Source organism: Leptodactylus fuscus, chromosome 4 (genome assembly GCF_031893055.1).
Source record: "Leptodactylus fuscus isolate aLepFus1 chromosome 4, aLepFus1.hap2, whole genome shotgun sequence".
NCBI classification, from domain to species: Eukaryota; Metazoa; Chordata; class Amphibia; order Anura; family Leptodactylidae; genus Leptodactylus; species Leptodactylus fuscus.
The window spans coordinates 147,120,830-147,148,249 of record NC_134268.1 but is presented as its reverse complement, the minus strand read 5'-3'; the positions used below and the strand labels follow the sequence as shown (position 1 = coordinate 147,148,249).

Sequence of the window (27,420 nt, the reverse complement as noted above, 5' to 3'; positions counted from 1 at the left end):
CAGCGTTTTTGTTGCAGATTTTGCTGCAGTTTATTTCAACCAAAGAATCAACCATTTAGAATCTATATTATTAACTATATGTATAATATGTACTGTTTTAGTGTCATTTTGTGCCATTTTGGTTTTTGGTGTGCCCCGGGATTTTTTAAGTATAAAAAGTGTGCCGCGGCTCAAAAAAGGTTGAAAATCACTGCTCTAAGGCACTAGACATCAAAAAAGGGAGTCTCTGCCCTTTTATTAGCCAGAGCAAAGAAGAGTTAACAGAGTAGTTATCACTCCGACAGAACCAGCCCATCCTAATAATACATGCCGGTCACTCCTAAAGGGAAAAAATATATGGCTGACTTCCACTTCCCATTGAGGTAACAGCTTATGGCCCCACGACTTCAATTTTGAGAGACACTGACTTTAAAAGAGAACCTTTTCATCACCTCCAAGAAGTCTTATTTACATGATTTAATAGTGCGCCACTGATTCGGGAACCGTTGGAATTTTTTCTCTAGCTCCCACCATTGCTGAGCAATCAATGCTGTTAGTTTTTGTGCATTATATGCTATATAGACTCTATACTGTCAGGAGGGCGGTGTCAGCCAAGGGGTCTAGTTCGCTCTGACACGGCCTGCCTGTGATTGGAGCTCTGAATCACGCGCTCCTGCCTGACACTGCCCTTTTGACATCACAGAGCTTAAATAGCACATCAGCACCATAATTATCTGTTCTAGTTGTTCGGGAACAGTAGGAGCTATAGAGAAAATAGAGAAAATTTCAGCTGTGATGGAATCATTGGAGCATCGCCTATCAACAGATGCTAAGAACGAACTGGTAGAAGTGGTGAAAGGTCCTCTTTAAAAGACAATCCCTTTATATAATAATATATAATATATATTGTGGTAAAGTGTACGGTAAAGTGTTGGGTGGATGGGGTGTATATCTCGCCTGGTTTCCTCAGCCAGGCGAGGTGAAGGAAACCCAGGAAAAGTGCTGCTTTAGCAGAACAGTCTGCTAGGGCTCTTTTTGGTTACCATAACATGGGCTGTTTTTTTCTGGACTGGAGAGCAGGTTGGTAGTGGAAGCCTTCCAGTCCACACCCCTACTCCACCACGGGTTTTTCCCTTCGTCCCAGGTGCTCACAGGTGAAGCTTCCTCATGGCCATTACTGAGGAAGGAAGCCTGTAAAAAGGAGGGCTGAATGTCTTTTGCTGCCAGAGTGAGACAAAGCACCACATGGGACGGTATGTACCATTTCATCATGGCATTGGATAATATGTTGGACCTGCTTTAGCATAGAAAGGCATGCTGGTGTTCAGTTAGAGCCGGACAGGCTTAGGTTTTGTTTATTTTTTTTGCTGACGATAATTTATAATGAAACTACTAAAATAAAACACTCTGGACTTTATACCTACTGCCTGTCTGACCCGTGCGATTGCCATACCCCAACCGTGTGAGCTGGACCCCCTTACAATATTAACATGGTTACATGGCCTTTGTGATAACTCCCATAAGTCTAGGAACAGTATATGCTATATAAATCCCTGAATTCATAACGGAATAGGTTTACAAAGCGGACATGTGGTATTATGCCCACTGACATTTTCATCAGCAGTAAGTCAAGCAAACCAAAGCAATATGCCGCACACATCTGATTAGACTGTATTAGGAAAGTGTGCATTAAAGGACTGATATGAAAACACATGAAGATTAAGTGTTTGCTGAGAATATGTTATGATAAGGGATTTTAAGGATCAAGGAGTCGAAAGCTTTTTACCTGCGAACAATTGTTTCTGTATGCTCCACAGCACTTCCCATCAATCGAGTAATTTCCTCAGCATGAGGTGGCAAACCTTGTGGTACCCTACATACGCCATCTCTTTAAACATCTATACAATAAAATTCTAAGAGCAAGTAAAAATCTTTAACATGCTGAAATACGCTTTCCTATGAACATAACCATATTTAAGTTTGTAAACAATTAAAAGTTAAACATTACTGCAAATATAAATAATTAACAATGTAGCCATTTTAGAGATTTTCTATAAGCCTTTTGTCTTGATCAGTGGCCAATGGATATGACCAGGACTGCAGGAACCTTCCTTCTTTGCTTGGACACTTATCAAAAATCTAGTCATTTCCTTATTCCTCACAGAAGCAGTAAGGAACACTACATGCATGAGAAAATAACCCAGCCACAATAAGGAAATCATGGCTGGGTTTTTGACATGTGGCCATCAAAAAATTCCTGCTTTCATGGTTGTATCCAATGGCAACCTGTTCTGCTAATCTGCTAATTTTTTATTCATTTATATATTGTCAAAAAGGGTTTAAGAATTATTTTGATACATATTTAAATAAGGCTATGTTTGTGGGGAAAAAACAACGTTTATGTGTGACAACATTCAATAGCTGCCTCTCCAAATACACGAAAACCCACCGAGTTCACTAATATTTTCAGACTTTTATATTAACATACACAGACAGATCTCATATTTTGAGCCCTGATATATACTGCATCCAATATTATTAAATAATAAGGCAATATGTACACTAATATAACATTACGAACATAACATTAGTTATAGCACTGCATTCTTATTTCGTATCTAACGGTACCCAGCCTTTCCCAGTAGAAATGCCAACACGATGACAAGACCAAGCTGTATAATATTTGCATCTCTTTGTGTTAAGAATAGGTCAAAGCCATGTCCATCTAAAATCTAGGTTAAAGGGTTGTGTTCAAATATTTATTTTGCACCATGATGTATATTTTATAAGAATCTTTCACAACAGGGATTTGTGGTGAATGAACATTAAAACGGAGTCTGGTGCATAAACAATGCCTGGACCTACATATAAAAACCTGCACAGTATTCAGCTAAAAGTCATTTAGATACAGATGATTTGGTCTTCTTTGCACGGCTTTGGAATAAAAGTTCCAAATGTCACTTGCATACCCTGTAGACCTATAGAAACTTGACATATTAAAAGAGAATTTCCATGGTTTCAGCTTTCTGCTATATTTCCAGTGAGTGAAATCTGCAGCTAGCCCTGGAGCTCTTACTATGCTTTACACGCTGTCAAAACACCCAGACTTTGACTTCTGCTGGACCTTTACCAATCTTTTGGTAGATTATTTATTAAGGTGGATTTCCTGTTTAATTCTGCAAAATTTAGTAAGAAAGCCGTGGAATTTTCTACCGGATATGGGCATGTTTTTGCAGGAAATCTGTCACCAGAGTGAATCATGTGAAAGGGAGCCTGTCAGTATTAAAATCGTCATGAATCTACTCAGAGCATTTCATAGGGTTTATGACACTGTTTCCAAATATGTCTGTGTTATACAGTATTTGACTGCTGCTCATTCCCTGAGAATTTTGTTGTTTTATAACTATGCTAATGAGTGGAAAAGGGACTTTAGGGGCATAATTTGCCATGTGGGCGTCTATAAGCGCTGTAGAAGAAAGACCCCTAAAGACCTTTTCAAAGGGCATTGGTGTTCAAAGTCCTTTTCAAGGGTTCGGCAAGTGTAGTACTGAATGTAGTGTGCATATTCGCTGACGTCATCCAATATCCGGAAGTGCTGCTTCAGTCTCCATAGCGAGGCACCACTTTACAAGCTTCCAGATGGTGGATAACGTCAGCGGTCATGCACAGTACATTCATTACTGCATTTGCCAAACCCCTTCAAAAGGGATTTGAACACCAAAGCCCATTGAAATAGCTTTACTTTGTAGTGTGGGCATCTATAAGCACTGTAGAAGAAACAGAGCTGCAGAATAATGCAACTTGGCCATATTTGGAAACAATCTAGAAACATCACTAATGGTATGTTATCCAATCAGACCTGCTGATATGCGAATATCCAAAGTCAATATTCAGTGGCATGGAATATAAATAGTGGATGTGGCATGAAAAAGGGGAGTGTCCTAAAACAATCGCTCATTAATTGTAACCAAGGTACAATATTCAATTAATTGCAATTTTGATTTGGGTCATAATCACCCAGCTCCAGCACCACAGCTAGATAGGTCAGGCTCACCTGAACATAACACCATTTTTCCCCATGAAAATTCTTCCTACCCTTGGTGAGATATTGATTTATTTCTACAAACTGGCATGCTCCATGATGCATTAATACTCCTTGTTTCCCTCACCTCTTCTTAAAGTGACGGGGCCAGGGAGCTCAGCTGAAATCTCACCTGGCCCTGTGTTCTTGGCTAGCATAAGTATGGGGCAAACTGCTCATTTGCATATTGTGAAATAAGTTTTAATATGCTTACCCCGGTGACAGACTCACTTTAAAGTTGTCAGTACAAGAAAATATAAGGCTTAATTGCTAGGGGGTTAAAGGGGTTTTCTGAGGTAAAATTCAACCCTTTAGATACCTTATTCTTTACTTTGGACTTCCCCTTGTGGCTCCTGATCAAACAATGTGTATGGGGTTTGCTTACTTCCGGTTGTGGTAATCTCCTGTGCGTTTACACAAAATCCCCATGATTATTTTCTCTGGCCCATCAGACATGTCCTATTCCTGCCCACTCCTCTTCACTCTAGCCTCCTGAGTCCACCCGATCATCTTGCCCACTAACCTGATGTAATTTGTGGACTAACACAGATGGGAATCATGGCATTAGTTCAAATCCTGAGTTTTTGGATAAGGAAGATCAGGTAGAAAGAAAAAAAGTAAGATTACATTTATAAAGTGATTTGTAGTGTCATGACAGAGAAATCATCCATCAGAACCCCCCTTTAAAATGAAGGCAGTACTAGTTAAAATCCATAATACTCATCATCCATAGGTCACCAGCAATCATATTATGAAGCATCCATTTTCTTTTCATGAAATGTTATTTTTTGAGAATAAAAATCCCTATGAAGTTGTTTATTACAAAGACAGGCTAGACTTTGCATCAGTAAGCTTCAGAAAATACGTGATGTCTGGTTCTGATGTCTGCCAATGTTTCGAGCCTTGCAAATATACAAAATAATTCTATAAAGGTATGACCGATCACTTAAAGAGGACCTTTCATCAGATCGGGCACATGCAGTTTTATATACTGCTGGAAAGCTGACAGTGCGCTGAATTCAGCACACTATCGGCTTTCCCGATCTGTGCCCGGTGTAAAGCGCTATCGATCCCGGTACCATAGCGCTTTATAGTGTCAGAAGGGCGTTTCTGATAGTTAGCCAGGGACACCCTTCTGCCCAGCAGCGCCTATCGCGCTGTAGAGTGTGAGCGGGGAGGAACACCCCCTCCCTCTGCTCACAGTGCTCGTCCATAGACGAGTATTATCAGGAGAGGGAGGGGGCGTTCCTCCCCGCTCCACAGTACAGCGCGATAGGCGCTGCTAGGCAGAAGGGCGTCCCTGGCTAACTGTCAGAAACGCCCTTCTGACTGTAAAGCCCTACGGTACCGGGACCGATAGCGCTTTACACCGGGCACAGATCGGGAAAGCCGATAGTGCGCTGAATTCAGTGCACTGCCAGCTTTCCAGCAGTATATAGAACTGCATGGGCCCAATCTGGTGAAAGGTCCTCTTTAAATACTTTGGAAATTTTAGTCAAAATTTATATCTTGGTGTGTTTTAAAGGGCGGGGCTACAGTAAAAGATCTTTACAAGTTATATAAAGCTTTGCAACCCATTTTGCTGCCTCAGTATATAAAAGAAACATGAAGGAACTTTGTGTAAGTCTAAAATAAATGTTTTCTATCATTTTGATTTTCTTTTTTTTTTTTGCAGCATGTCTTTGTAGAATGGGAGGAAATCCACGCAAACACAGGGAGAACATACAAACTCCTTGCAGATGTTGTTCCTGGCGAGATTCGAACCCAGGACTCCAGCACTGCAGGGCTGCAGTGCTAACCACTGAGCCACCGTGTTGCCCCCCTCTCATTTTGATTTTCTACAGCTCTTAGGTAGTCTACAAAAATTCTGTGCAGTATAATTGTGCAGCCTTGTAGACTCATAATTTCTTCTATTTTCTCTCTGTTTTGAGCTAACTTACAGTACATTTGATAGCCAGATAGAAAAGGACATGAGTATAGGGTCAGGCCACTCAGAATTTGTCTGTTGTTTTACTCAAGACCTAGAATAAAGTTAACATACTCATTTTTTCATTTTAAATATATTGAGAGAATTAAACTACAATATCTAAAGCACAAAACAATTGTAATAGAAGAGATAAACCAGGAAGGGTTCTAATTCTAATGGTGAATTACATATTTACATTAAATGGAAAAAAAAAAGGAAATGGAAACCAGATTACAGTAAATTTGAGATTAGATTTTTAAAAGAATAAAAAATGTTGTTTATTACCATTCTTATCCAAGTCTTGCATCCGATTTAGCAAAAAACTGAGACAAATATAAAGTCAAGTGAAAGCATCACATTAAGTTTCTGCTCACATTGTACTCAAGCCTTTTGTCAAAGGACTATGTGGTGAAGATTTACTGACGTATGCCACAAACAAGAGGTTTGACGTAGGCTACTGAACAGTCATACAGTGGCATAAGTTTTCACTGGCTAGAAGGTTGGAAGAAAAAAAGAAATATACTGCACAACAGTTTCCTTATGTCAGGACTTCACAAAAACAAGCACAGGCAGTGAAATCGTTCACAGGGGAACAACAAGACAGTGCGTCCAGGCACTGAATTTGTAAAATATTATCACACTACCGTTAATATAGTCCATTGCTGTCAATCATCATAGGATGAGAACAATAGACATTAATGGTAGTAGAGTGATGGATGCCAATGGAGCTCCCTTGTTCTGCATCCATTCCCATTGACTATAATGTAAAACACATCACAGATGTTTTCTACCATCCATATTTGTTTACTTTTGTAACAAAGGAAAACGTCAGGCATCCCGTCAGAAAAGTAAAAAAAAAAGCAAAACAAGATGGAAGAAAACATCAAATATATGTTGTTTTTTTTTGTTTGTTTTTTTTACATCAGAGTGAATACAGACAAATACCAGCAGAGGGGGCTCAGTCTGCATTTGTCATTAAATGGCCATTGCTCTCATCCTCTGATGGATGAGATTAATGGACATTAAATAAGGATGCTGTGAACCCACCCTAAACCGTTCCTAAACTTTTGAGGTTTCCAGGGGAATCAACAGTTGAACACATAGTAAGAACTGGCATATTTATATGCAACTGCAGCTTCTTCGAATCCCAAAATAGTTATGCTAGAATGGCAATCTTGGTGTGAATCTCATCTTTCATATGAAACCAAAAGCACTGTTCTAGGTTTTATAATGCCTGAGATACAACTACATGGTATGAAGTGCCCCCCCCCTTCCAGCCTCAGCTTCCCTGCATTATCCAGACATACACCTCTACTCCAGTGAAAAGCAGTGTACAAATCTCCCCTCCCAACAGAGATACAATGAAAAAAACAAGAGCATGGTTTCGCAGAAACAACATTTTGTTAAAAAAAAAAAATGTATTAATGATACAAATGCCTTCAAAAAAATCTAAAGTTGTATGAAAGTTTACATTTTAACCTTTGCAATGTAGTTAATTGCTCTGCTTGCCAGCTAGTGCACCAACTGGCAAAACCATACCATGTAAACCATATTGTCTATTTTTATGCTTATTTTAACCCTTAAGTACTTTCATGTTGTCTATCGTACACCACGATCATACACATATCATTATGATAGACACCATGATAGTACATAAGGATTAATGTTCTACTATATTGAGGGAACAAACTAAATAACGGTAAACTTTAAAAATATTGGCCACCGTCTACAATAGATAGTAAGGCTCAGGTAGTGCCTCGTCCAGGATGGTGAGACTCCTGCAGAAAAAGATAAAAGAAGCCATGCTCTAAGGCTCACAGTATCTTCCAGTTGTCTACAGGGAATATTTTATCTCCATTACAGATTGCTGAATTGCCAGGACTGCCCTATTTCAAGGTCACACACATGATTAGAAAATGAATGTTAATAATTATAAAAAAGCACCATCTGGTATCCTCACAAGTGCAGAAAGAAGGTTTAAATGAAAAAAATACTAACAGCTCCTTCCAAAGTGCATTTCACTGGTTTACAATTTAGCCTTAATTTATATTGTAGATGTACCCCAAGGAGATAACTGAAGCAGAATGGAGCTGGTAATCATTTTGTAGCACCTTTCATCTCATATTAAGTGTATTTTACATTTCATTGCCGTTTGAGTGATTTACTGAGAGATGCAGATTCTCGTTGCACAGCACCTAGAGATTTATGAACGTGAATAGAAATTCAGCAGCACTGCTTTGTGTCCATTTTCCATCTGATCAAAAGAAATGAAAAGCACCAGCCCTAATGAATATTTTGGCTGTTAAAGCATCTCAATAACAGCCAATAATATTTTACTATAGACTGAAAAGTTTTCATTTATGGAAGTTGCTACTCTTGAAAAAATAACAAAAACACAAACAACAAAAAAGTACCATAAATGAACAGTATAGGTGAATCCAAGAAGGAAGTTTCTATGGAGAGGGGAGGAGGAGGTTGTTGGGAAAAAAACAAATAACTGTAGCAGCTATACTGTGAGGGAACTCTTCTAACAATGTTAAGGCTAGTTCACACAGTTATTTGGTCCGGATTTTGAAGCGGAAAGTTACGTCAGAATCCGGACCAAAATGCGCCTGCAACATGAATGGGCCTAGTCCGGAGGGATTGTCTTGACGCAGATTCCACGGCGGTTTCTGCTGCAGAATTTGCGTCAATATTGGGCAATTCAATGGGAAGTGGTTTTTTGACCTGGATTCCGCGTCAAAATCCGGACCAAATAACTACGTGTGAACTAGCCCTTATGTCTTAAGTAAAACTCTAACTCTGCAATAAATCACTCATCAGCCTCCTCCTCCCCCCTACATAGACTTTTATGTGTGAATATGGAGACAGACTCTATGTAAACTGTCTGATTAAACATAAGGAGGGGGAGAGCAGCCAAATAAATGTAGAAGGAAACATTTATTTAATAAGATATTTTATAAAGTTTCTTCTGCAAAGAACTACTTTTGGAAGTTAGGGGGTGTTCACACTACCGTCATTGTCCGACAGCTAGTGTCCGCTCCTAGTGTCCATTCAAAATCTTGCACGGACATTAGCAGCGGACACTAGCTGTATCCGTGACATTTTTCATTCATTTAAATGGCGATCGGGTGCGTTCTTTTGCACTCCGTGCCTGTCCTTAAGTGTCCGTTCCTAAAGATGTCCGACTTTTCAAGTGGACAGAAAAAACCTACATGTCGGGTTTTGCTGTCCGCTTGAAAAGTCAGACATCTTTAGGAACGGACACTTAAGGACAGGCACGGAGTGCAAAAGAACGCACCCGATCGCCATTTAAATGAATGAAAAATGTCACGGACACAGCTAGTGTCCGCTGCTAATGTCCGTGCCAGATTTTGAACGAACACTAGCAGCGGACACTACATGTTGGACAATGACGGTAGTGTGAACGCCCCCTAACTTCCAAAAGTAATTCTTTGCAGAAGAAACTTTGTAAAATATCTTATTAAATAAATGTTTCCTTCTACATTTATTTGGCTGCTCTCCCCCTCCTTATGTTTAATCAGACAGTTTACATAGAGTCTGTCTAAGTGTGAATGCCCCCTTAGATGGAATGAAGAGAATTATATATTTCTTGATCTATGTAGAAGTTTGTATTCTTTTCTTACCTTGTTGAAATCTTCGGAAGTTGCCCTCATTTCTTTCCAAGTCTTATTCAAAAGTTGGATGCAGATACAAAAGAATTCCTCAAAAGATCGATCATGTGTGAAGAACATTGGGTGAAAATCATTGCAGGTTTCACTGGCTGAAAGTAAAGAAAACAGAAGAGTGTAAAGATTGTCTTGCTCATGTATGCATGTATTTATCTTTAACTCCTTGGAGGTCAGTATCCCTTTTGTTTTTATGCCATTCTGACCCTTTTATACAATTGTTCTTACCTGTCAGACAATCCTTATAAAACCATCTAGACACCATAAGCATGTATGCCAAAAATATGAGATTATAGTTTTCTGTCATGTTATTTTTGGATCTCAGGAGCAGCAGATTGTAAGACATACAAGCAGAAAATAATAATGTCTTGGAATTAAACCAATAGCAAATGTCTTCATTTTGTCAACCACTAAAATAATATTTTTGTCTGCTTTAACTAAGATATATACTGTACAAGCATTAACATCTAAAACCGAATGTGTGGCTATTAGTTATGTATTATTGGCACATCATTTGGGATTTATTTGCATTTGCATACAGCAATGGGTTTCAGCTTTTAACTGTAATCTCCTCAGAACAGAAATCCAGCCTGCAACAGCATGTCAAAAATGAATAAACATGAGGCCCTGCAAAGGCCTGCAGGCAGTAAGGTGCAATCTGTTGGTTTTCCTTGTGACTCCAAAGCGATTTATTAGTGGAAACATTCTGTGCACGCATCAGTCACAAACCTGAGGCTTTCATATTCACATCTATAAATAGAAGACCTCAAAGTACCTTCGGCCATCAGATCGGGAGCATGCCAATTCTAAGTCATCTGCATTGTAATCGGCTGCTCTTCACTACAAAGTACAATCGCCCATTACATTATCACCCAGATTTACTGCCAACCTGTTGAATAATTTAAGTACAAAGTGGATTGATAGACAGAAAGAAACCTATGGCCTTACATAATACTAGGCCTTAACCAGGTTTCTATAGCAACATGCAAAGGCGAAAATATGTGGCAAAAAAACAGCATATAATCGCCCTTTCAAATGGCGTAAGCAGTGTACATTTATCATAAACGATAAGAAAGATCCTGGCGCATTCCTTAAAGGGGCTGATAGGCTCCTACTTTACTGTACCAACGGAGGCTAAAAGGATGTCCTCTGTGGCAGATATATGATAGGGTCTCATGGCTAACACTAGTTTTTTCCATAGCATTCAGTAAACCGAATGTACACAGTGCACAGTATGCATTTATATTAATATAATAATTTTTATCTTTTAGCATGGGTGGTATCCGCTGAAACATACTTTCAATTATACAACTTTTCATAATAATACTGATGAATATATAAGAAGTATTTAAGAGTATATTAAACAAATATGTTTCTTTCCCAACGTATGTGTCAGACGGAGTTAGTTTTTACATAGAAGTCTATTAAGAGGAGATTGGAGTGTGAAGAGGCTGCTGAAAAAGATACCGCTGCTAAACTCTGCTACGATGATAAATCTTTCAAGATAAGGCTTTACCACTGCACTGAATGATCTGAATGATACAAGAAATCAATTAACAGATTTTCCCCTCACCTCTTCATAGACTTCTGTTTATGAATAGAGATGAGCGAACAGTGTTCTATCGAACTCATGTTCGATCGGATATTAGGCTGTTCGGCATGTTCGAATCGAATCGAACACCGCGTGGTAAAGTGCGCCATTACTCGATTCCCCTCCCACCTTCCCTGGCGCCTTTTTTGCTCCAATAACAGCGCAGGGTAGGTGGGACAGGAACTACGACACCGGTGACGTTGAAAAAAGTAGGCAAAACCCATTGGCTGCCGAAAACATGTGACCTCTAATTTAAAAGAACAGCGCCGCCCAGCTTCGCGTCATTCTGAGCTTGCAATTCACCGGGGACGGAGGTTTCCGTCCAGTTAGCTAGGGGTTAGATTCTGGGTAGGCAGGGACAGGCTAGATAGGAAGGAGAAGACAACCAACAGCTCTTATAAGAGCTAAATTCCAGGGAGAAGCTTGTCAGTGTAACGTGGCACTAACGGGCTCAATCGCCGCAACCCAGCTTTCCCAGGATCCTGAATGGAATACACTGTCAGTGTATTCCCGTATACCCGATATATACCCCGATACCCGTTCCAACGGTGTGCCCCCCCACCTTCACCCCAGAAATACCCTGCAAGTCCCCTAGCAATAGAATTGGGGCTATATACACCCACAATTTTTACTACTGGTATACAGTGCCATTGTCTGACTGGGAATTCAAAGAATATATTGGGGTTATAAATACCCTCATTTCTTGCTACTGCCATATAGTGCCAGTTTCTGACTGGTAATTCAAAGAATATATTGTGGTTACGTGCACCCACAATTTTTACTACTGGTATACAGTGCCATTGTCTGACTGGGAATTCAAAGAATATATTGGGAATACAAATACCCTCATTTCTTGCTACTGCCATATAGTGCCAGTTTCTGACTGGTAATTCAAAGAATATATTGTGGTTACGTGCACCCACAATTTTTACTACTGGTATACAGTGCCATTGTCTGACTGGGAATTCAAAGAATATATTGGGAATACAAATACCCTCATTTCTTGCTACTGCCATATAGTGCCAGTTTCTGACTGGTAATTCAAAGAATATATTGGGGTTACGTGCACCCACAATTTTTACTACTGGTATACAGTGCCATTGTCTGACTGGGAATTCAAAGAATATATTGGGAATACAAATACCCTCATTTCTTGCTACTGCCATATAGTGCCAGTTTCTGACTGGTAATTCAAAGAATATATTGTGGTTACGTGCACCCACAATTTTTACTACTGGTATACAGTGCCATTGTCTGACTGGGAATTCAAAGAATATATTGGGAATACAAATACCCTCATTTCTTGCTACTGCCATATAGTGCCAGTGTCTGACTGGGAATTCAAAGAATATATTGGGGTTACGTGCACCCACAATTTTTACTACTGGTATACAGTGCCATTGTCTGACTGGGAATTCAAAGAATATATTGGGGTTATAAATACCCTCATTTCTTGCTACTGCCATATAGTGCCAGTTTCTGACTGGTAATTCAAAGAATATATTGTGGTTACGTGCACCCACAATTTTTACTACTGGTATACAGTGCCATTGTCTGACTGGGAATTCAAAGAATATATTGGGAATACAAATACCCTCATTTCTTGCTACTGCCATATAGTGCCAGTTTCTGACTGGTAATTCAAAGAATATATTGTGGTTACGTGCACCCACAATTTTTACTACTGGTATACAGTGCCATTGTCTGACTGGGAATTCAAAGAATATATTGGGAATACAAATACCCTCATTTCTTGCTACTGCCATATAGTGCCAGTTTCTGACTGGTAATTCAAAGAATATATTGTGGTTACGTGCACCCACAATTTTTACTACTGGTATACAGTGCCATTGTCTGACTGGGAATTCAAAGAATATATTGGGAATACAAATACCCTCATTTCCTGCTACTGCCATATAGTGCCAGTTTCTGACTGGTAATTCAAAGAATATATTGTGGTTACGTGCACCCACAATTTTTACTACTGGTATACAGTGCCATTGTCTGACTGGGAATTCAAAGAATATATTGGGAATACAAATACCCTCATTTCTTGCTACTGCCATATAGTGCCAGTTTCTGACTGGTAATTCAAAGAATATATTGTGGTTACGTGCACCCACAATTTTTACTACTGGTATACAGTGCCATTGTCTGACTGGGAATTCAAAGAATATATTGGGAATACAAATACCCTCATTTCTTGCTACTGCCATATAGTGCCAGTTTCTGACTGGTAATTCAAAGAATATATTGTGGTTACGTGCACCCACAATTTTTACTACTGGTATACAGTGCCATTGTCTGACTGGGAATTCAAAGAATATATTGGGAATACAAATACCCTCATTTCTTGCTACTGCCATATAGTGCCAGTTTCTGACTGGTAATTCAAAGAATATATTGTGGTTACGTGCACCCACAATTTTTACTACTGGTATACAGTGCCATTGTCTGACTGGGAATTCAAAGAATATATTGGGAATACAAATACCCTCATTTCTTGCTACTGCCATATAGTGCCAGTTTCTGACTGGTAATTCAAAGAATATATTGTGGTTACGTGCACCCACAATTTTTACTACTGGTATACAGTGCCATTGTCTGACTGGGAATTCAAAGAATATATTGGGAATACAAATACCCTCATTTCTTGCTACTGCCATATAGTGCCAGTTTCTGACTGGTAATTCAAAGAATATATTGTGGTTACGTGCACCCACAATTTTTACTACTGGTATACAGTGCCATTGTCTGACTGGGAATTCAAAGAATATATTGGGAATACAAATACCCTCATTTCTTGCTACTGCCATATAGTGCCAGTTTCTGACTGGTAATTCAAAGAATATATTGTGGTTACGTGCACCCACAATTTTTACTACTGGTATACAGTGCCATTGTCTGACTGGGAATTCAAAGAATATATTGGGAATACAAATACCCTCATTTCTTGCTACTGCCATATAGTGCCAGTTTCTGACTGGTAATTCAAAGAATATATTGTGGTTACGTGCACCCACAATTTTTACTACTGGTATACAGTGCCATTGTCTGACTGGGAATTCAAAGAATATATTGGGAATACAAATACCCTCATTTCTTGCTACTGCCATATAGTGCCAGTTTCTGACTGGTAATTCAAAGAATATATTGTGGTTACGTGCACCCACAATTTTTACTACTGGTATACAGTGCCATTGTCTGACTGGGAATTCAAAGAATATATTGGGAATACAAATACCCTCATTTCTTGCTACTGCCATATAGTGCCAGCGTCTGACTGGGAATTCAAAGAATATATTGGGGTTACGTGCACCCACAATTTTTACTACTGGTATACAGTGCCATTGTCTGACTGGGAATTCAAAGAATATATTGGGGTTATAAATACCCTCATTTCTTGCTACTGCCATATAGTGCCAGTTTCTGACTGGTAATTCAAAGAATATATTGTGGTTACGTGCACCCACAATTTTTACTACTGGTATACAGTGCCATTGTCTGACTGGGAATTCAAAGAATATATTGGGAATACAAATACCCTCATTTCTTGCTACTGCCATATAGTGCCAGTTTCTGACTGGTAATTCAAAGAATATATTGTGGTTACGTGCACCCACAATTTTTACTACTGGTATACAGTGCCATTGTCTGACTGGGAATTCAAAGAATATATTGGGAATACAAATACCCTCATTTCTTGCTACTGCCATATAGTGCCAGTTTCTGACTGGTAATTCAAAGAATATATTGTGGTTACGTGCACCCACAATTTTTACTACTGGTATACAGTGCCATTGTCTGACTGGGAATTCAAAGAATATATTGGGAATACAAATACCCTCATTTCTTGCTACTGCCATATAGTGCCAGTTTCTGACTGGTAATTCAAAGAATATATTGTGGTTACGTGCACCCACAATTTTTACTACTGGTATACAGTGCCATTGTCTGACTGGGAATTCAAAGAATATATTGGGAATACAAATACCCTCATTTCTTGCTACTGCCATATAGTGCCAGTTTCTGACTGGTAATTCAAAGAATATATTGTGGTTACGTGCACCCACAATTTTTACTACTGGTATACAGTGCCATTGTCTGACTGGGAATTCAAAGAATATATTGGGAATACAAATACCCTCATTTCTTGCTACTGCCATATAGTGCCAGTTTCTGACTGGTAATTGAAAGAATATATTGGGGTTACGTGCACCCACAATTTTTACTACTGGTATACAGTGCCATTGTCTGACTGGGAATTCAAAGAATATATTGGGAATACAAATACCCTCATTTCTTGCTACTGCCATATAGTGCCAGTGTCTGACTGGGAATTCAAAGAATATATTGGGGTTACGTGCACCCACAATTTTTACTACTGGTATACAGTGCCAATTTCTAACTAGGAATTCAAAATGCGCAAGGCTCCCGGAAAGGGACGTGGACGAGGCCGTGGGCGAGGTCGGGGGAATGGTTCTGGGGAGCAAGGTAGCAGTGAAGCCACAGGGCGTCCCGTGCCTACTCCTGTGGGGCAGCAAGCATTGCGCCACTCCACAGTGCCAGGGTTGCTTGCCACATTAACTAAACTGCAGGGTACAAACCTTAGTAGGCCCGAGAACCAGGAACAGGTCTTGCAATGGCTGTCAGAGAACGCTTACAGCACATTGTCCAGCAGCCAGTCAGACTCTGCCTCCTCTCCTCCTATTACCCAACAGTCTTGTCTTCCTTCCTCCCAAAATTCCGAAGCTTTACAGAACAATAACCCAAACTGTCCCTGCTCCCCAGAGCTGTTCTCCGCTCCTTTCATTGTCCCTCAACCTGCCTCTCCACGTCACGATTCCACGAACCTAACAGAGGAGCATCTGTGTCCAGATGCTCAAACACTAGAGTCTCCTCCATCTCCGTTCGATTTGGTGGTGGATGACCAGCAACCCACCCTCATCGACGATGATGTGACGCAGTTGCCGTCAGGGCATCCAGTTGACCGGCGCATTGTGCGGGAGGAGGAGATGAGACAGGAGTTGGAAGAGGAAGTGGTGGATGATGAGGACACTGAACCGACCTGGACAGGGGGGATGTCAAGCGGGGAAAGTAGTGTGGATGTTGAGGCAGGTGCAGCACCAAAAAGGGTAGCTAGAGGCAGAGGCAGAGGTCAGCAGCTTAGGCGAAGCCAGGCCACACCCGGAATCTCCCAAGATGTTCCAGTTCGTACCCAGCCCCGAAAAACTCCCACCTCGAGGGCACGTTTCTCGAAGGTGTGGAGTTTTTTCAAGGAATGCGCCGAGGACAGATATAGTGTTGTCTGCACAATTTGCCTCTCGAAATTGATTAGGGGCTCTGAGAAGAGCAACCTGTCCACCACTTCAATGCGCCGTCATTTGGAATCCAAGCACTGGAATCAGTGGCAGGCAGCAACGGCAGGACAAAGGCCGCCTGCCGTTCACGCCACTGCCACTGCCTCTGCCACTGCCTCTGCCACTGCCACTGCTGACTGTGCTGGCGATGCACTCCAGAGGACGAGCCAGGACACCACTTCATCTGCCTCCGCCACTTTGTTGACTTCTACCTCATCCTCCCCTGGTCCTGTCTTATCTCCTTCTCCTGCACCATCAAAGGCACCATCAGGCGTTTCTTTACAACAACCCACCATCTCTCAGACATTGGAGCGGCGGCAGAAATACACTGCTAACCACCCACACGCGCAAGCCTTGAACGCCAACATCGCTAAACTGCTGGCCCAGGAGATGTTGGCGTTCCGGCTTGTTGAAACTCCCGCCTTCCTGGACCTGATGGCAACTGCGGCACCTCGCTATGCCGTCCCTACTTCTCCCGGTGTGCCGTCCCCGCCTTGCACCAGCACGTGTCACTCAACATCAGGCGGGCCCTTAGTTCCGCGCTTTGCACAAAGGTCCACTTGACCACCGACGCGTGGACAAGTGCATGCGGACAGGGACGCTACATTTCACTGACGGCACACTGGGTGAATGTAGTTGAGGCTGGGACTGCTTCCCAAACTGGCCCGGTGTACCTCGTCTCCCCGCCTAACATTCCTGGCAGGGACACGAGAAGAACAACCACCTCCTCCTCTACCGCCTCCTCCTCCGCCACCGCCTCCTCCTCCGCCACCGCCTCCTCCTCCGCTGTTAGATTGACCCCAGCTACGAGTTGGAAACGTTGCAGCACTGGCGTTGGTAGACGTCAGCAGGCTGTGCTGAAGCTGATCAGCTTGGGGGACAGACAGCACACTGCCTCCGAGGTGAGGGATGCCCTCCTCGATGAGACGGCAATATGGTTTGAGCCGCTGCAACTGGGCCCAGGCATGGTCGTTTGTGATAACGGCCGGAACCTGGTAGCAGCTCTGGAGCTTGCCGGACTCCAACATGTTCCATGCCTGGCCCACGTCTTCAACCTAGTGGTGCAACGTTTCCTAAAGAGCTACCCCAATGTTCCAGAGCTACTGGTGAAAGTGCGGCGCATGTGCGCCCACTTTCGCAAGTCGACAGTAGCCGCTGCTAGCTTAAAATCTCTCCAGCAACGCCTGCATGTGCCACAACACCGGCTTTTGTGCGACGTCCCCACACGCTGGAACTCAACGTTTCAGATGTTGAATAGAGTGGTTGAGCAGCAGAGACCTTTGATGGAATACCAGCTACAAAACCCTAGGGTGCCACAAAGTCAGCTGCCTCAGTTTCACATCCATGAGTGGCCATGGATGAGAGACCTTTGTGACATCCTACGGGTCTTTGAGGAGTCCACAAGGAGGGTGAGCTCTGAGGATGCGATGGTGAGCCTTACAATCCCGCTCTTGTGTGTTCTGAGAGAATCCCTGATTGACATCAGGGATAACTCAGATCACACAGAGGAGTTAGGGATAGCATCCGATCCGTCACAGCTGGAGAGTAGGTCCACACATCTGTCCGCTTCACTGCGTTTAATGGAGGAGGAGGAGGAGGAGGAGGAAGAAGAGTTGTCCGATGATGTGATGGTGATACAGGAGGCTTCCAGGCAACTTCGAATCGTCCCATTGTTGCAGCGCGGATGGGTAGACATGGAGGATGAGGAGGAAATGGAGATTGAACTTTCCGGTGGGGCCAGAGGAGTCATGCCAACTAACACTGTGGCAGACATGGCTGAGTTCATGTTGGGGTGCTTTACAACCGACAAGCGTATTGTCAAAATCATGGAGGACAACCAGTACTGGATCTTTGCTATCCTTGACCCCCGGTATAAAAACAACATCTTGTCTTTTATTCCGGTAGAGGGGAGGGCCAATCGCATCAATGCTTGCCACAGGCAATTGGTGCAGAATATGATGGAGATGTTTCCAGCATGTGACGTTGGCGGCAGGGAGGGCAGTTCCTCCAGTAGGCAACCAAGTTCTCACCGGTCCACACAAACGAGGGGCACACTGTCTAAGGTCTGGGACACCTTGATGGCACCCCCTCGCCAAAGTGCCGCCACGGAGGGTCCTAGTGTCACCAGGCGTGAGAAGTATAGGCGCATGTTGCGGGAATACCTTTCCGACCACAGCCCTGTCCTCTCCGACCCCTCTGCGCCCTACACGTATTGGGTGTCGAAGTTGGACCTGTGGCTTGAACTTGCCCTATATGCCTTGGAGGTGCTGTCCTGTCCTGCCGCCAGCGTCCTATCTGAGAGGGTGTTCAGTGCAGCCGGTGGCATCATCACTGACAAGCGCACCCGTCTGTCAGCTGAGAGTGCCGACCGGCTCACTTTGATAAAAATGAACCACCACTGGGTAGAGCCGTCATTTTTGTGCCCACCTGTGTAAAGCACCCCAACATGAAACTCCATGTCTGTACTCAACCTCTCCAATTCCTCCGCATCCTCATACTCATCCACCATAAGCGTTGCACAATTCTGCTAATACTAGGCTCCCTCCACCCTGATTTCCCCCAACTCTGCTGGTTAGAGGCTCCCTCCACCCTGATTTCCACCAACTCTGCTGGTTAGAGGCTCCCTCCACCATGAATTTGCCCAAACTGGGCTGTTTAGAGGCTCCCTCCACCATATATTGGTCCAAACTGGGGTTTTTAGAGGCTCCCTCCACCATGAATTGGTCCAAACTGGGCTGTTTAGCGGCTCCCTCCACCATTAATTGGTCCAAACTTGGCTGTTTAGAGGCTCCCTCCACCATTAATTGGTCCAAACTGGGCTGGTTAGAGGCTCCCTCCACCATGAATTGGTCCAAACTGGGTTTTTTAGAGGCTCCCTCCACCATGAATTGGTCCAAACTGGGGTTTTTAGAGGCTCCCTCCACCATGAATTGGTCCAAACTGGGCTGTTTAGCGGCTCCCTCCACCATTAATTGGTCCAAACTGGGCTGGTTAGAGGCTCCCTCCACCATTAATTGGTCCAAACTGGGCTGGTTAGAGGCTCCCTCCACCATGAATTTGCCCAAACTGGGCTGGTTAGAGGCTCCCTCCACCATGAATTGGTCCAAACTGGGGTTTTTAGAGGCTCCCTCCACCATGAATTGGTCCAAACTTGGCTGTTTAGAGGCTCCCTCCACCATTAATTGGTCCAAACTGGGCTGGTTAGAGGCTCCCTCCACCATGAATTTGCCCAAACTGGGCTGGTTAGAGGCTCCCTCCACCATGAATTGGTCCAAACTGGGGTTTTTAGAGGCTCCCTCCACCATGAATTGGTCCAAACTGGGCTGTTTAGCGGCTCCCTCCACCATTAATTGGTCCAAACTGGGCTGGTTAGAGGCTCCCTCCACCATTAATTGGTCCAAACTGGGCTGTTTAGAGGCTCCCTCCACCATGAATTTGCCCAAACTGGGCTGGTTAGAGGCTCCCTCCACCATGAATTGGTCCAAACTGGGGTTTTTAGAGGCTCCCTCCACCATGAATTGGTCCAAACTTGGCTGTTTAGAGGCTCCCTCCACCATTAATTGGTCCAAACTGGGCTGGTTAGAGGCTCCCTCCACCATGAATTTGCCCAAACTGGGCTGGTTAGAGGCTCCCTCCACCATGAATTGGTACAAACTGGGGTTTTTAGAGGCTCCCTCCACCATGAATTGGTCCAAACTGGGCTGTTTAGCGGCTCCCTCCACCATTAATTGGTCCAAACTTGGCTGTTTAGAGGCTCCCTCCACCATTAATTGGTCCAAACTGGGCTGGTTAGAGGCTCCCTCCACCATGAATTGGTCCAAACTGGGTTTTTTAGAGGCTCCCTCCACCATGAATTGGTCCAAACTGGGGTTTTTAGAGGCTCCCTCCACCATGAATTGGTCCAAACTGGGCTGTTTAGCGGCTCCCTCCACCATTAATTGGTCCAAACTGGGCTGGTTAGAGGCTCCCTCCACCATGAATTTGCCCAAACTGGGCTGTTTAGAGGCTCCCTCCACCATGAATTTGCCCAAACTGGGCTGGTTAGAGGCTCCCTCCACCATGAATTTGTCCAAACTGGGGGTTTTAGAGGCTCCCTCCACCATGAATTGGTCCAAACTTGGCTGTTTAGAGGCTCCCTCCACCATTAATTGGTCCAAACTGGGCTGGTTAGAGGCTCCCTCCACCATGAATTGGTCCAAACTGGGTTTTTTAGAGGCTCCCTCCACCATGAATTGGTCCAAACTGGGGTTTTTAGAGGCTCCCTCCACCATGAATTGGTCCAAACTGGGCTGTTTAGCGGCTCCCTCCACCATTAATTGGTCCAAACTGGGCTGGTTAGAGGCTCCCTCCACCATGAATGTGCCCAAACTGGGCTGTTTAGAGGCTCCCTCCACCATGAATTTGCCCAAACTGGGCTGGTTAGAGGCTCCCTCCACCATGAATTGGTCCAAACTGGGGTTTTTAGAGGCTCCCTCCACCATGAATTGGTCCAAACTTGGCTGTTTAGAGGCTCCCTCCACCATTAATTGGTCCAAACTGGGCTGGTTAGAGGCTCCCTCCACCATGAATTGGTCCAAACTGGGTTTTTTAGAGGCTCCCTCCACCATGAATTGGTCCAAACTGGGGTTTTTAGAGGCTCCCTCCACCATGAATTGGTCCAAACTGGGCTGTTTAGCGGCTCCCTCCACCATTAATTGGTCCAAACTGGGCTGGTTAGAGGCTCCCTCCACCATGAATTTGCCCAAACTGGGCTGTTTAGAGGCTCCCTCCACCATGAATTGGTCCAAACTGGGTTTTTTAGAGGCTCCCTCCACCATGAATTGGTCCAAACTGGGCTGTTTAGAGGCTCCCTCCACCATGAATTTGCCCAAACTGGGCTGGTTAGAGGCTCCCTCCACCATGAATTGGTCCAAACTGGGCTGGTTAGAGGCTCCCTCCACCATGAATTTGCCCAAACTGGGCTGTTTAGAGGCTCCCTCCACCATGAATTTGCCCACACTGGGCTGGTTAGAGGCTCCCTCCACCATGAATTGGTCCAAACTGGGGTTTTTAGAGGCTCCCTCCACCATGAATTTGCCCAAACTGGGGTGTTTAGAGGCTCCGTCCACCATGAATTTGCCCAAACTCTGCTGGTTAGAGGCTCAATCCACCCTGATTTTCAAAACAAATGTTGGTGCCAACCTCAACTTACTACAAGGGCCAAATTCACTGCTGGTGACAAGCTCTCCTCACTGCAAGTGCCAAATACACATGTTTCAAGGTGTTTTCCTACTGTCAGAGAGGTGGTATTGAGTGTGTAAAGTGTGTAGTTGTTAGGCTGTGATGTTGGGGTAATAGAGGGTCTTTGGTGTGTTAGATGCCCCCAGACATGCTTCCCCTGCTGTCCCAGTGTCATTCCAGAGGTGTTGGCATCATTTCCTGGGGTGTCATAGTGGACTTGGTGACCCTCCAGACACGGATTTGGGTTTCCCCCTTAACGAGTATCTGTTCCCCATAGACTATAATGGGGTTCGAAACCCGTTCGAACACACGAACATTGAGCGGCTGTTCGAATCGAATTTCGAACCTCGAACATTTTAGTGTTCGCTCATCTCTATTTATGAACAGAGTATGAAGATGAATTCTATACAAATAAATGGTTTGAGTGAAGATAAAGAGAAGAAGGATAATATAATAAGTGAAGAAAGAAAGTGACTTCTTTAACAAGATATAATACAAAGTGTCATATTGATATGTACAATATACATTTATAAAAAGTTGTGTATCTATAATTGGAGGTACTCTTTATACATCCAAGGTATCTGTTAGTAGAGCCTCCCATTGGAATGGACATTGTGCAACAAAGTGTGAAAAGACACTGAATGAGGGAGAATGCTTCCCTCATGAATACACTGGATTTAAAGGGTTTTTTCAGGCAAAAAATGTTTCTTTTTTTTTTTTAATTTATTTATTTTTTTAAAGTCTGTTAGGCTAAGGTCCCACGGAAATGCAGATTACAGATTTTATTGCGTTTTTTTTTTTTTTAAGCCAAAGCCAAGAATGGCTACAAGATGAATGGGAGATATACCCGTATATAAAGTTCTTATACTTCTAACTTTTGCTCTGTCCACTCCTGGATTTGGCTCAAAAAACAGCAACAGAATCTGCAACAACAAAAGTTATGTTTCCACAATGTGCTTTAGTGCTACTAATGGGTTAATGTACCCATATACCTTTAGCGTGTTTTGAGTGATTTCTAGGTGTCTCCTGGCATCTCCTGCTTTTATTTACATGCTTCAGATTCCTTCTATGTAACTTCCACCCTAACCCTTCTCACCTCACTCCACCGCTCCTTTCTCAATCCCCCCTCCCATACACCCCTTCCCTGTCTCTCTAGATATCCCACCCTTCCCTACCTACTCAGCCTAACCCCTGACCCATATTATAGACTTACCCTCCACACTTCTTCCTGTGAGACAGCCCCACCATCTCCTGTGCTGATTCAGTCTTTGCTCACTCTTTTTCTCCAGCGATGATATACCTCTACTGAGCATGCAAGGATGTGCAGTAGAGGTGAATTACTGGCAGCAGTGCACATAATGGAGAAAAGCGTGCACCCGGCAGAATCATTACGAAAAGAGGAGGCGTCTCGCCAGAAGAAGTATGGAGGTTAAGTATAATGGGGTGGATGGGGGGAGTAGCAGTGTTGATCCGTTTCTGGAAATGGGGAAACGGATCGTCACTGTATAATTCAGAAAATGTCCCTGGTGACAGCCCCAGGGATATGGGTAACCATACATTTTTGATTAATAATGTTATTTAGAAAGTAGGAGGGTGTTTAGATTAGTGTAGGGATTGCAAGTTATCCCAGACAACCCCTTTAACATTATGAATGTTGTGGGGATCTGGAACACTAAAAGGAGTAGTTTTAATATACTGGAGTTCAGCTGCTCAATAACTGAGATGGCCTCAGTCCAGCTCAAGAAGGAAATTGCTGTGCTAACCATAAATGGTCAGTTTTAAGGGCAAGAAACCCATTAATATCCATTACAGAGCAAGTCATCCATAATAATAATTAATTATCTAAAAAGTTCATCCTTTTTATGCGGCATTTATACGGATTCTTTATTCAGCTCAATTAAGGCAATTATCTAAATCCCCGGTACTATGAAAATACTGCTGAAATGTTCATATCTGGTTTGTTCTGAAACCTATGATTTCATACTAATGCATGTATTTATAACAAAAGCATTTAACGGTATGTAATATGCAAAAATCTGAACAAAACACATAGTAGGCACTGTGATGTAGGAATGAATCTTTACAGGTTAGCCTAAGAATGGGTTTACATCTCTACACAGCCCCCATTGGACAAACCATTGCCAGATTTGGCTTCAGGTACCATCTTTATGCTGATGACACCCAATTATACACATGTTCCCGTGACATCACCCCTGCACTCATACAGAACACCAGTGACTGTCTCTCTGCTGTCTCAAATATCATGTCCTCTCTCTATCTGAAACTAAATCTCTCCAAGACTGAACTACTACTGTTTCCACCATCTAATAGATCTGTCCCTGATATATCCATTGCAGTCTCAGGCCTTACTATAACTCCTAGGCAGCAGGCCCGCTGCCTTGGGGTTATGTTTGACGCAGACCTTTCCTTCACCCCTCATGTTGAATCACTTGCACGTTCTTGTCACCTCCACCTCAAAAACATCTCCAGAATACGCCCTTTCCTTACCAGAGATACACTAAAGACACTTATTGTCTCTCTGATTCATTCTCGCCTTGACTACTGTAACTCCTTACTAATCGGTCTTCCCCTCACTAAACTCTCCCCTCTACAATCTATTCTGAATGCAGCAGCCAGGCTCATCTATCAGGCTAGACACTACAGCGAGGCCTCCGGTCTGTGCCAGTCGCTACATTGGCTGCCTATTCAATATAGAATAAAATATAAAGTTATCACCCTCATCCACAAGGCCCTCCATAATGCCGCACCTCCCTACATTTCCTCCCTCATCTCTGTCTACCGCCCAACCCGTGCTCTCCGCTCACTCAATGACCTAACACTTACATCCTCTATTATCAGAACCTCCCATGCTCGTATACAAGACTTCTCCCGAGCTGCACCACTTCTCTGGAATGCTCTACCCCGGACAATCAGATTAACTCCCAATTTCTACAGTTTCAAACGCAAACTAAAGACGCATCTTTTCAGACAAGCCTATCACAATGTCTAACGTAAACCCTTAACCCTCCTCTGTCCCCGCCCCCACATTACCCCACATGATATGATGTCATCTCAGGATAACTTTATAGGTCCAAGCTCCATCCACATGTTACAGGACACGACTGGTGACGGCTCAAAGTTTTATGTTTGTGTAATGACAGTCACCTCTATTACAGAAGTGTCTGACCCCTGTATAAGTAATGCCGCCCCTGCTACCTCTTGTGTCACCCCCTCTACCTCATAGATTGTAAGCTCTTGCGAGCAGGGCCCTCAGTCCCATTGTGTGAAATGATTCTCTTTGTAATGTATCTGTCTGTATTTTAACCCTACAAATTGTACAGCGCTGCGTAATATGTTGGCGCTATATAAATAAAATGTATTATTATTATTATTATTATTATTTACATCGGGTGTTTTTGCTCAAAAATGCATACTAAAATATATGTGTGTTTGTACATAGACTGCAAACATTTGTGAAAAACCACGTTAGCTTCTCAAAAGCACATGCTTCGTTCAGAAATGTATGGTTTTTATACAAAAACACATGAGGTTTTGTGGAGAAAAGCATAGGGTAAATCCGGCCTACAGGGAATGTTCTAGAACAACGTCTGTTGATGTGTACACTAGCATTGCATTAGCTGGAGCAGAGAACAGCACACACTTTGGCCAGGCATACTCAGTAGGTGACCTACATTATATATGGCTATTATTGGCTGCCCGCAGCTTCTCCCAACAGTATTACCTGATCCTGTGATGATCGGTTGCTTGCTGGGCTTCTTGCTTTTGTGAAAGTATGTGCAGTTTGGAGAAGCCTTTTATCTTAGTGTTCCCATCATTGCATTGTTTATAACAGAAATTAGTTCAAAAGTACAGGGGATACATTGTATATTGGTGGCTGATTAAGAGCAGGGACCCTACCATTCAGGATAACAGAGGTCCCTTGTATCCCTGACTAAACGGAGAAACAGTGAATTCATAGTTCAATACCTTTCTCATTAAAATGTAACTTTATTTTACAATTAAAAATCTCATACAGAATGATTATCCAAGAATTATAAACACAAGTTTATACCAGTGCTATCTGTGCCATTTATACAGTGCTATTCCAAAGACCAAAAACACCCAAAGGATAAATGAGTTCAATTTCACAACAATAATCATTAATGTGAGGACCTATGCAATAAATGGTTTGGTCTTACTGGGATTAGGTGATCTGCAAATTCATACCTTGATAGGGGCCACAGGCTAATCCATGGATATCAAAGTTCAATCCCTAGAAGATCTTCCCACCAGAGATTACCTGAATCCCCAGTATAGACCTTCCCACCTTCGATTACCTGAATCCCCAGTATTGACCTTCCCACCAGAGATTACCTGAATCCCCAGTATAGACCTTCCCACCTTCGATTACCTGAATCCCCAGTATTGACCTTCCCACCTGCGATTACCTGAATCCCCAGTATAGAACTTCTTCTGCACTTACCCGAATCCCCCGTATAGACCTTCCCACCTGCGCTTACCTTAATCCCCAGTATAGACCTTCCCATCTGCGCTTACCTGAATCCCCAGTATAGACCTTCCCACCTGTGCTTACCCGAATCCCCAGTATAGACCTTCCCACCTGCGCTTACCTGAATCCCCAGTATAGACCTTCCCATCTGTGCTTACCCGGATCCCCCGTATAGATCTTCCCACCTGCGATTACCTTAAACCCCAGTGTAAATGACATTTGCAGTTTCACAACTATCCCTGGGTAAGGTTGTCATTCTTCATACTAGTAATGCTGACCGTAGGGACTGAGTGAGATTGAGTTTTTGTTAGGCAATTTTTCCATTACCTAGGAGATAGATGGCACTATTAAATTGTGGTGTCAAGGGTCTTGATTATTGGGCTATGGCTGATATTAGTCATCATTGTCTACCCTCCTCCGTAGCATGCATTTTGGAATTATACATCAAGTTTAACTTAGTTAAGATTTAATTGTTTTGCAAGTCCCTGAAGACCTATGGCAGTGATTGGTGAAAATACATTGGGATGATGTATCAGATTATGATAACATAAATGAGAAGACTTTTACCCAGGGTTTTTTTGTTTGTTTTTTTACAACCCTATACTACATAACTAAAGAGTAATATACCCCATATATGACTATTGACGTTTAGCTTCTGGCAGGTATAGTGAAGTCATTCTTCTGACGTACAGCAGATAATGGAGAAGTAATGAATGAAAAGTTAAATGATGTGACACAGCTGAATATTTAACATCCAGGTAAAAGCAATCACTTTCACAGTAATGGATAGGCTGATCTTTTCATCTCTATAATCACTTTATCAGTAATTCCTGCAAAGTAACGTTCAGCTCGTCTCTGACAGAGTCAGTATGAATATTTCAGATATGCATTATTAAAATCCTTGTAAAGAAAAGTGACCTTGATGTGGTAGTGTGGAGCTGGGCAGATGACAACAGGAACGTTAGGTCTAGTCTGGAATATGGAATTTGCATAATAAGTCTGGAAGCTTTCCATAATGTACAAT

The 27,420-nt window shown here is 42.8% G+C and overlaps 1 protein-coding gene across 2 annotated transcripts in view; it reads right to left on the bottom strand.

The window, feature by feature from the left end:
* ELMO1 (engulfment and cell motility 1) overlaps positions 1-27,420 on the bottom strand; it is a 242,510-nt gene that overhangs the window by 86,397 nt on the left and 128,693 nt on the right. For both annotated transcript variants that reach the window (XM_075271179.1, XM_075271180.1), the window contains one exon: positions 9,674-9,810. In XM_075271179.1, coding sequence (XP_075127280.1) covers positions 9,674-9,810 — 137 coding nt within the window. The remainder of the gene's footprint in view (positions 1-9,673; positions 9,811-27,420) is intronic.